We start from the raw sequence: 11280 nt of genomic DNA, 5'->3' as shown, positions 1-11280 counted from the left end.
GTTGAAAAAAGAACACATTGTATACATCATTCCGCGAGCTGTATGAGCGAGCAAAAAAGTGTGAAAGAGAAATATTATTCAGATTACACGAGGACGGCAAATCATATAACGAGATTGCCGGAATTGTGAACAGAAATAAGTCCATAATACATATCATAAAAAAATCGAAGAATGAGGGAACACTTGCAAACGAAGCTCGATCAAATCGACCAAAGAAATTGACTGGATGAGAGGAGAAAGTTATCATTCGCGAATTAAAAAAAAATCCTACTACATCCGCTCCTTAACTCGCAAGTATGGTAGCTGATATGTTTCATAAAGAAGTTCACCCGGAATTATGTCGACGAATCTTACGAAACAATGATTTTCATGGCAGAGTACCGCGAAAGGAGCCATACATATATTAATGCTGTAAATCATAAAAAAAAATTGACTTTTGCAAAAATCTATATTAATAAAGATAATTCTTTTTGAGATAAAGTCATCTTTTTGGACGAGTCAAACATTTCTGGCTCAGATGGTCAAAATTATGCGTGGAGAAAACCAAATACAAAATTGAAAATTCGACATTTACATCAAACAGTGAAACAGTAAATCACTAGATCACTTAATTATTTCACTATTAAAACAAAAAAGAAAGAGTAAAACCATCTTCTATAAATCTGTGAATAAAACGTGATTTTTTAATATCTTAAAAAATATAATGCATTATCTAATTACTTTATGTTTATGTTATTTTTATTTAACATCTAAATATCAATTCTTTCAAAAATAATAATGAACATTTATATAATAGTTGACGCATATTAGATTCCTATTTTATACCAACATAGTTTAAAAAAGTAACATCGGAAATTCTGTAATAATAAATTAAAAATTACTCTCTTTAAATATTTGATCTTTTGAATCATTTAAATAATTTTGACTTATACAACTATTTAATTCAATTCTTCAGATTTTCATTCTTTCCATAAATTAAACGTAGCAGTTTTATAAATTCTAATTTAAAGAAGATATTATTAATATACATATTATTAAAAGAAAAAATTAGGAAGATTCGTTTTTATTTACAGCAATATAAAGACAAAATTTAAAAAGTTCATACTTTGGATATTTTATTAAAATATACATTTCATCCAAAATACAAAAGGAAAAGATGTATATACAATTGTGTTCCGAAGATTCTGCGCAATAATGATAATAACAACGGTTATAATAGCAATAATAATAATACAATAATTGCAGTATAGTAACGTATTCGCAATTTCTTAAAAATTTCGCGCATAGCTTAGTACGGAATTTTTAAATACCGGCGTATATGAACACACGGTTGTGAATAAACGATTCCTTTCCATCTCAATATTTTCCTTTTTTCATCTCTCGACAAAATAAAATTTCTTTCTTCAATCTTGAAAGTTTGTTCTTTTACGGATACCGATAAATGTTAGCAAAATATCCTGCTATTTGGTAGAATAAAATTCTATTATTGCCGAGCACAGTATACGATATACTTAACATGGAATTCGAAATCCGGTCACCATATACCTTTATTAAGGACTTTAAACATTTATACAATTCAAGAGAGCATTTATACCCGTAATGCACTAATAATTATTGAATTTAATTAAAATTACGTTCATATTTGAAACTTCACATCGTAGTGACAGTTAATTTACATGATATGTATTAAATCATTTTTTAATTTTGTACCTTCCGTTTTTTAATGCAATGTTCAATATTGTCTCCTGCTGAAGCTTTGTATAATTAGGCTGTCGAAAAGCTTTGAAAGCATTTGCATCATTTTATAACAAAAAATTACATGAAAAAGTAACCAAAAATTTAATTGCACATAGTGATATGTGTTTGAAAGTGTGAATGATTCTTCTCATTCATATTTAATAGATTTAATTCTCTTTGATTATCCATGCATGTAACATGCTTAGAAGTGCCGAAGCTTTTTCAAGATAGTATTTATTGCATTATTGATTTGTAGATCATTTATTTATAAAATATTTATATGTGTCATTTCTTTCAATATATATATATATATGTATATATATGCTTTCTTTTTTATCTAACAGCAAGAGATAATGAATTAAAAAAGATTTCTAATATTCGATAACTTAAAAATCTGAATAATTTAAATTTTCTTTGGCAATGCTTGCCCAAGTGGTGACCTTAGTATCAATTTCTATTCATTCCTCAATTATTCCTCATTTATTCTCTAATAGTCTATACATATACTCATAAGATTTGCATTGTGTTAATTTTTAGATGCTTTTGAAATTATTTTCTTCCTTCTAAAACTTGCTTGTAGTATTATTTTTTATTCCAAAATATGATGAGCATAAAATTTGTTATTTTTCACATTGATATCAACTCCAAGGCACTAATAAGGCCTTTATTCCCTTATATGTGACAGAAGTTGAAAAAAGTTTAAAATATAACAGATTTGTGGGAGACCCTCATTGTATTTGTTAAATATTAAATTTAAAAAATAGTATATGTAGATTGTAGCCTTAATAAATAGATTCAACTCTTATTAAAAATTTGAATTATATAAGTCTTAAAACATTAATATCGTAAACCGAGAAAAATGTGAATAATGTTGCTTGATTGAACATTTGCAAATCAGCAATATTATTCGATCGATTTCAAGTTAATACTGTTTTATAACATTTATCAAATGCACAATGATTGTCATTGTTACACATTTTCTCATTTTAAAGTCAAACGATTGCTTCGTTAATATTATACCGTTTTACGTGCAAAGAATAATATATACCTTCATTTTATTATTAATTTTATTAGTAATGAATAAAATTAATAGTAAAATTTCAGAGGTATAAAAGCAAAGTAATCAGACCGTATTTCAAAACCGAAAACGGGTGATACTTTTGCGTATTTAAATATAAAATATAACAACTTTTTGTTAACGAAATAATTATTAAAACGAATATACGTATAAAGTTTTACGGTTTAAAAAAAAAAAAAAATACGAGTAAACGAGTATAATATTCAGGACAAACCTACAAAGGTGTCTCCCACTACTTCTTCTCTTTTCACGATATGTTTGATCACAGTTACGTGCAGAATAAAATACAATAATGCAATAATAATACGAAATGATGATTGGTGCTATCAGCCACTAGATATTTTTTACAATAAAAGTAAATGCTAGAGACTAAATAAAGAATTCGTGCGATAAATAAGTGTCTCTATGCTTTACTGCTAGTAGCAAAGTATAGATTATTTCATGAACTTCTACAACAAAGAGTCGATTCGAGTAAAACCATTCTAACTTTACATAAACTCGTCGAATAAACTCTTTCTTTAAATATGTGTTCAATTTTTTTAAATTAAAGCTAATGTACACAATTCACGATTTAGCCTACACTAGAACCGACGCGTTTTTATCGTGCAAAAGTCAACTAACTGACTGGCACGTTATATCGTCGTGTTAATTTTATATTAAACACTGTACTATTTACATTTTGTTAACGCACTCGGTGCTATTGGCTCTTAAACAAGCAACAATGATCGTCGCACAACTCATGTTGTGCTACAATAACAAAATTTGCCGATTGCGTTACAAAGTTCCTCGAAGCAAGTGTTCATATACCAATAGAAATAATTTTTAATACTGAGGACATGTATACCACTTTTTCTTACAACTGATAAATGTATTTTGTATTCGTTAATTTCAATTTACGATGAAGTTAACAACTCAACACTTGCATCAAAGGTCATGATATACAGATTTCATATTTTCCCCTTAATCACGATGACCGACTTGAAATAATACATTATATTATATGTACTAAATTCCCAGCACTGCTTTTTAATTGTTATTTGACTATAATAATGAATTTGAGTATATATTCTTATTTTGTTACTAAACTCTATTATTTGAAAGATTGTTAATATGGAATTATTAATTGACTGTGCATATTGTAATTACATTTAATAAAAAAGAAATTGAAAGCTTTCGAGAATGAAATACATTGTATGGCTGATTTAAAATTCATTGCAAGTAATGCATATTACGAGTTTTTGTTATGAGATTCTTAAACGATTAATATACTTTTGTTCTCTTCATTTTTTACTATTTTCGCTTAATATAAAATACTAACATGAGCATGTCTGTAATTGAACAATGTTTTCCATTATGTGAAAGAATTCATTTTCTATACATATTTGTGCATGCATGATTTTTATATTTTTTTACCATACCTCGAAAACAATGAAGTTAATTCTTTGATGGTGATCTTATAAGTAAATTACTGAGCCTAAAGTTATGACGGAAAACATGATTAATATAAATAAAATAAACATTTAGGCCAATCAACATATTTACCTCAATGAAATTATAACTTTTTGCACATCTCTATCAGTCATTGAATAATAAATAGTTAAAGACCAATATAACCAGAACTTCTGAGGAACCATTCATTAAAATGTTCATGGACGAAGTGTGTAAATCACAAGAGTGTTCACATACATAATGTACCAATCGACAATCACTTAGAAGTCATTACAACCATCAAGGCCATTCAATCATTTGTACAAAACATAGTCAGAATTATTTCCGACGTTTTACGTATTAACATTTTCATTTTATAATACTAGCTCTTCCCGTACTCTCGTGAGATAACATCTCTTGGTACTTCAAAATTTATTTTTAGTTTAGCGACAGTAAAATCTGTCGATAAATATTTCCTACTACGAATGTGTGCAATCTCAGTAATTATATAAAACAAATACATTATATTAATAAATTGAAGTTATGCCTTTTTACCTATTATTCAACAGCGAAACCACAAGTTTCCTCAACTGCTTGTGTAAGTTTGTCAAGCATTTTCTGATAACTGGGATAACTTTCTGGAATATCTATTCTATTGAAACAGGTATGTGCTTTTGGTAAATTTTCACTTGGCGCATCAACGGCATGTATTGTAAATAATCGTGGACCTGCGGCTCCTGTTGATCCTATAAACATGTGTGGGAAATAAGAATGTATCTTTATGAAGCAAAATTATTAGGAACTATTAATTTAATTCACGAGTATTTACCTTGTAAAGCTTTAAATCCTTGCAAGGGAACTCGAGAACTTCCAGTAACGAATTGAAGTAATCGAGCTCTCATTTCTTCTCCATAAGATTCTACTATTTGCCAAAACCACTTTACTACTGGCGTATCAGGTGTACAATGTTTTAATCGTGTGTGCATTTTCCAATCATTAATGTCAATCGTTCCTAAACCACCAATAACCAATTCTAATTCCCTTTCATCAAAAGGTCTTAATAGTTGAGGTGGAATTAGTTCGTGAAATCCTTTTTGTAATGCCAGAAACTGTTGTTCAATACCTCGCATAAAGCGATAGTTTACATATAAACGTACATATTCCTTTTTATTTTCTTCAGTTACAGGAATGTCTTTACCACCTGGTTTAAGTTCATGATTTTTCAACACTCCAAAACTACTATGTTCCACTGAAAACGTAGCATCCAACACTCCATCTATACTATTTTCCCTATAAACGAAATGATATTTTTACATTGTTATCTGAAAATTGTACACGATTATTATTTTTCTTACTTACAACATCCATGTAAGACTTCTATGTAATTCTGGATCAACTCCTTCTATGTCAGTAAGAGTAATTGCTTTATTAAGCAGCATTTTATAGAATGGAGTTGTAAAACCTCCATCTATATGATGACCATGAAAAACGGCGATTCCTATTATCCTACCGGCAAAGTGGAAGTACGATAAATGTTCTGGATTTATTCCCGAATCTGGATTAATTTGAAGTGTATAATTGTCGTCTCTTGAATATTGGAAAAGCCCATATTGTGGATTCAACATCTCATGCGACAATAAATATAACCATTCTCGTGCTACTCCACCATAATCAAGGCCTTCCTCACCGCGAAATTTAACCATAAGTCTTTTACGCATGTCTTTTGGTCGCATTTTCATTATTAATCTGTATGATTCCTATAAAATAGATTTATATATTAATACACCGTTTTTTTAAGCTGCGTAAATATGAATATAAAACTGTACTCACCTCAAATATTTCATTTCTTGATACCTCAAGCCTACAATGTCCACTTTGAGGTTGAAGGGCATTCAATTCTGCTCTCAGACATTTCAATTTTGCCACTAAATCACGTTTATACTTCGGCAGTAATTCATTGTCCATTAGTTCCTTTGGCAATTCTGATACAGTTTGAGCATTTTGAGCTGACGTATTTTCCACTAAAAAATAAATATAATAAATAAATATGCAAAAACAATAAACAAAAATTCTTTTCATTTAACAGCTATTACAATAATGCGCTCTAACAAATAAAATTCCCCAAAAATGGAAAGGCATTCTGCTGGAGTAAAACTGATTAACAATAGGAACTAACCACCAAACAGATATCCGTATAGAGATAAGATAAAATTCTATAATGCACAAATATGTTTTTGTTTTCTTTCTAGATAGCATTAAATAGATAAACTTTTCTACGATTTAAGCGATATTAATAACATTCGAATTTTATAATTTTATAATATACTCAAATATTTAATTTTTATAATATATTCAAATATTAATTTTTATAATATATTCAAAAACATACTTTGTGCTCATATTACATACTTAACTTTGTTATGTATATTATATATTTGTATTACACATTTAATAAGCCTAATACCATTCAAATGTGTTAAGCTTACATGACGAAGAATTATTATTGCTTCCATTCTCTGTTCTTGGCCTCTGAACCATGTTGCATTGAATACTTGGTGATGCAGGTGTCTCTATTTCTGTAGATTCATTTGCAGCTGTAGTCGTATTATTTGAACCACTTGTAGTTTGATTAGTTGTACTATTTTGTCGCCTACTATGAGCAAAACATTTTACAAGTTAAATTATACATAAATTATCGTAAATTAAAATATTTTCATTTACAACTAACTTACTTTAGCAGATTGCTTATGATTTGACTGGATAACCTAGGATCAGTAAATTGCGTAGTTCTGTTATTGTGATCCACAAAATAAACACGGCCACTTTGAGTTTGTCGCATTTCCCATCCACTCGGTAATGGCCCAAGTTCATTTGCTAATTCATTAGCTGGTAAATCGCGAGGTATTCTAGGATCGTGCCAAGTGGATGAACCAGTTGGTACATGATAAAAATACACTTGACCCTGTTGCGTTTTTCTCATTTCTGTAAAATTTATTTCAAAATTTTTTTATTTTGCATGTATATATACTGTTATAATCATCAATTTCGATATTTACCATAACCTCTGGGTAAGTCTGGTGGTTGCGGAGGATCGTACCTCCTCTCGTTATAAACCAGTGCGCTATTTCTATTTCTATTACTTCGATTAGGCCTTCGTGGTTGAGCGTTGTTAATACCACGTTCAGGTCTAGCATTACCATTCTGATTGCCATTTTGTTCGTCGCTTGCTCGTACTGGCCGTCGTTCCCTTGATGATGCGGGTGTTACGTTTCTTGTGTTATGTTGATTTTGTTGATTTCTATTTTGCTGCTGAGTGGGTGTATTTCTTGGCGTATTTGGGGTAGAACTATCTCTGCTAGGAGTTCTACTAGGTGTTCCATCCCCATTCCATTCAGGTGTACATCTAGTAGGACTTTCAGTTCTTATATTAGGAGGACTTCCACTGCCACTGGGAGATGTAGGTTCAGAAGAAGGTAATGGTGGTGGTTCTGGTGTTGTTGGTATTATACCATTGGTGGGTCTATTATAATCATTAATATAAATGAATCTAACAAAAAAGAAAAATATATCTTTAGAAAAACAAAACCAACCGTGCATTTGGACGAATCCACTGTGTAGTTCTGGTATAGTGGTTAACATAATATAGTCGTCCACTTCGAGTCCTTCTTTCTTCCCATCCATCTGGCAAATCATTTGGACAGCTCAGATCTCCAAGAACATCAACAACAGCATTATGACCCACTGTATTACTCACAGCACCATTATGACCATCTCGTGATAAAAGAGATACTACAACTTCTCCTTTAACAACATCTGTGTCATCTGAATGTGCTTTGCAAAGATCTAATCGCTGATCTATAAAAGAATTAAATTTAGTAATTAAACACTGTAAAATTCTAATACTAATAATTGTATAATTTTATAGAAATTAACAGAATGAATGGGTGTCAGTATTTGAGTACAGATTATAAACTAAGTCCTTTTTCGGTTATGGGGCTAAAATAAAGAAATATTACTATTATTATAGAAAATAATAATTACATCCTGTATCTTTGAGTCTTTGAATCGTGTTGGATAATATTCTTACACATCCCAAAAATCCTCCACCTTTCTTTTTATGGATCTTTTTATGATTCCAAACTGATATCGTAATACCATCATCTTTCCCGATGTACCTGTAGAATTAAGAATTTATGTACTTTTCGTGTAGAAAATTATGCTTTTATTATAATGGAAAAATAATTACAAGTCATAATGTTGATTCCACATGGGATCTAGAGTTGCCTTGCACGTATGTGTACTATGACATTGACCTGAACCATCAACCGTTATTTTAGCAAAAGGGTCTGGTAGGCCTGAAAGAAATTTTTCTTTACACAAGATATTCTTTATGATTTTTGATTTCCATTTTAACCTAAAAGATACTCACGAAACAGATCTTTCCTGGCAAGATTACGGGCACATAAAACTGTAAAATTGACACAATAAATACATAAATTCACTCTAAATAAATATAATTTCTAATAAAAAAGTAAAATTTCTGTAGTGTAGATAATAATGATTCATAGAATAATACAATCAAGAGGAAAGCGACATAAATATACTATTAATTCCTAAACACATTTACTTAGCAGTGTAAGAAATATAGCATCATAATATACATAAATATCATTCCTCTTTAATATCTTTGACATTGACCCATTAGTTTTATCATTTAATACTTTCTAGTGCACAATGATATGAAATAATAATATGCAATTTCATTAATTCAAGAAAAGCTTGACAATTTAAAGGATCAAAGGATAATTTTTTATTATAAATCTCATAAAATAGAATTAGCCACGAATTGACAAATTTACAGTTGTCTTTAAAATAACAAAATATTATCAGACGGATAAATCGGACATTCGTTTAACGGATATTAAACTGGTGTATCGGTAGTAAGCGTCTGACATTTGTTAATTAGGCCTATTCACATTCGATTATGAGCTCGGCAATAATCTCCATTGAATCAATCAACAAGGAGCGATTTCAAAGTAAAAAATGATCGTAACGTTTCAAGCCCTATGGGACATGTCATATATCGAGGGAGAGCTGATGCGGGTGTAACAAGTCCACCAAAATTAACGTCTTCAGTCTACGGTCTCCCGGAGTGCTCACGGTGGGGTCTTGACCTCCGATAGGGAGTTGCCATAACCAAAGGACGAAAACCCTAGTCAGATCTTTCTGCGTATTCTTTTCCTCGTACTAATCGAATGATATACGATATCCATAATGATGGTTCTGACGTTGTTGAAAGATGGGCTATCGTAAAAATTATGACAGGGCTATATCAACGGATACATAACAAATCAAGACACAGGAAGGATCACAACGCGTGTTGGCTATCGGTCGACTTTCACGCTCCTGTCTCGTTAGATTCATCATGATTTCTTAATAAACTCACTCGTCAAACGAATCTTCATGGCCCCGTTCCTCCTGCTACCGCCCGGATTCGACATTTTCCACGCACATTTAACGCTTCCTATCGCACATCGGCACTCTAATTAGTAAATAAAACTGCTGCTCGAAGCGGCGGTACAATCTGCACACACGCAACTATGCACGATCGACTATTGCAGCTGATCGACCTTACCGACTCATATCGACTCAAAACGCCTGTCGACTCGTGCCTCTCGAAATATATCGAAGCCAAACTATGACCTACCGGACGATTACATTGAAATGATATTAAGTTTTAATTTAACGTAAGTATTTCTATTTACTATAAACAAATTATATTTGAACGTAAATCGTACATACCTTATTTCTTATACGTATTTATATATAAAACTTTGTGCTTGTAAATATATTTAAACAATGTGTCAAGACTTTATTATATAAGATTATTTTACGCGCAATATACATTCTAATTGAACTTTCAATTTTTCAAATAGCGGTCTTAATGCTATTTATAAAGTATCTTAACGTACGTTATATAATATTTATTCCAAAAGAATTTTACACAGCATAAAACGATAAATGTTTTGAACAGAATTGAAGAGAACCATTTCTTTTGCTACTAAAGTAATCGTCATTATTTTAAATGTAGATTGTTTATTGAAGATTTACATGTTCTGACGACATAAAGAGCTTATAAATTAATAAAATGAAATAAGAGTCAGTAACGAATCAAAAATAATAAATACGTGAATAATTAATTATGATATAAGGTGATAGAAAAGAAAGAGTATTATTTCAATATGTTTAACCAACTTACAGTAAATATGGCGCCGTGATTGTGGTTTAATTTATATGTAACGATCACGATTACAGCGCTTTCACTGGCCTTACGTTAGAAAGGAATTTATTCGAAAAAAATATTTTGCTACTTTCAACATATTAAATTTGAGTTTGAAAAAGATACAAATAAATAAATATTAAGGTCGGTCAATAAGTTCGTGCAGTTCCTGTTTTTTTATTTACATGCTGAAAACCGTACGAACTTTTCGTCAACCAAATATTATTCATACTTTCTCGTTTGATACGACTTGGTTGGGGCAGTTCGAAGCCATAATAAATACCAAGAAAAGGAAGTTTTTTCCTGAACAAATATGGATCATGAAAACATTCGAACGTTATGTAAACGAAAATTTTATAAATACGATATAAAAACGAAAAGATATAAATAATATAATGATATAATAATTAATGTGTTACAAAATTTGAAGAAAATTTAATAAAAAATAATTGTAAAGTATTTTAACAATCGTCCTTTGGGAATCAAAAATTGATTTTGTTCCTTCAAATTTTGTAATGCGGTACTTACATAAATCTTTACTAAAAGTTTTTGATTTTATGCATTCAAATACATATTTAGACTCATATACATATTGTACATATAATAACACAACTCACAGTTTCTCATCTAGCACGAATTTACTATAAAAAATTACTCAATTATTATGATATAAGAATTGTTTCTTTCTAAAAACAAATTTTTACTTCAGCGATAAAAGAAATTAAAAAATCTTTATTCAAAATGTTATTTTTAATTC

The 11280-nt window shown here is 30.1% G+C and overlaps 1 protein-coding gene across 5 annotated transcripts; it reads right to left on the bottom strand.

Moving 5' to 3' along the window:
* Nucleotides 1-1089: 1089 nt before the first annotated feature.
* Smurf (SMAD specific E3 ubiquitin protein ligase) lies at nt 1090-11024 on the bottom strand. Of its 5 annotated transcripts, none has more exons than XR_011801588.1 (13): nt 9690-11024; nt 8673-8711; nt 8490-8598; nt 8285-8418; nt 7834-8098; nt 7300-7763; nt 6976-7225; nt 6730-6896; nt 6074-6264; nt 5603-6000; nt 5073-5533; nt 4358-4989; nt 1090-4289 (listed from the first exon to the last, which is right to left on the bottom strand). XR_011801588.1 is itself a non-coding variant. In XM_072016665.1 (13 exons), the coding sequence occupies exons 4-13, from the start codon at nt 8510-8512 to the stop codon at nt 4802-4804; spliced, it is 2541 nt and encodes an 846-aa protein (XP_071872766.1). In that variant the 5' UTR covers nt 8513-8598; nt 8673-8711; nt 9298-9547; nt 9690-11024; the 3' UTR covers nt 1090-4801. The 5 variants fall into 5 exon arrangements, 4 of the variants coding, with proteins under 4 accessions (XP_071872766.1, XP_071872764.1, XP_071872763.1 ...); XM_072016665.1 differs by adding an exon at nt 9298-9547 and having other exon boundaries at nt 1090-4989; XM_072016663.1 differs by having other exon boundaries at nt 1090-4722; nt 4799-4989.
* Between the last annotated feature and the right edge of the window lie 256 nt (nt 11025-11280).

This window comes from Bombus fervidus, chromosome 14, assembly GCF_041682495.2.
Source record: "Bombus fervidus isolate BK054 chromosome 14, iyBomFerv1, whole genome shotgun sequence".
Classification (NCBI taxonomy): domain Eukaryota; kingdom Metazoa; phylum Arthropoda; class Insecta; order Hymenoptera; family Apidae; genus Bombus; species Bombus fervidus.
This window is presented reverse-complemented; position numbering and strand designations above follow the sequence as displayed.

Excerpts from the sequence above, each read along its gene's own strand:
- Smurf (XM_072016662.1), bottom strand. The coding sequence starts at position 9,744 with ATGTCGAATCCGGGCGGTAGCAGGAGGAACGGGGCCATGAAGATTCGT. Across the intron at positions 6,265-6,729 it reads CAATAATAATTCTTCGTCAT|TGGAAAATACGTCAGCTCAA; the intron begins GTAAGCTTAACA and ends TTTATTTTTTAG. Across the intron at positions 4,990-5,072 it reads AGGATTTAAAGCTTTACAAG|GATCAACAGGAGCCGCAGGT; the intron begins GTAAATACTCGT and ends ACATGTTTATAG.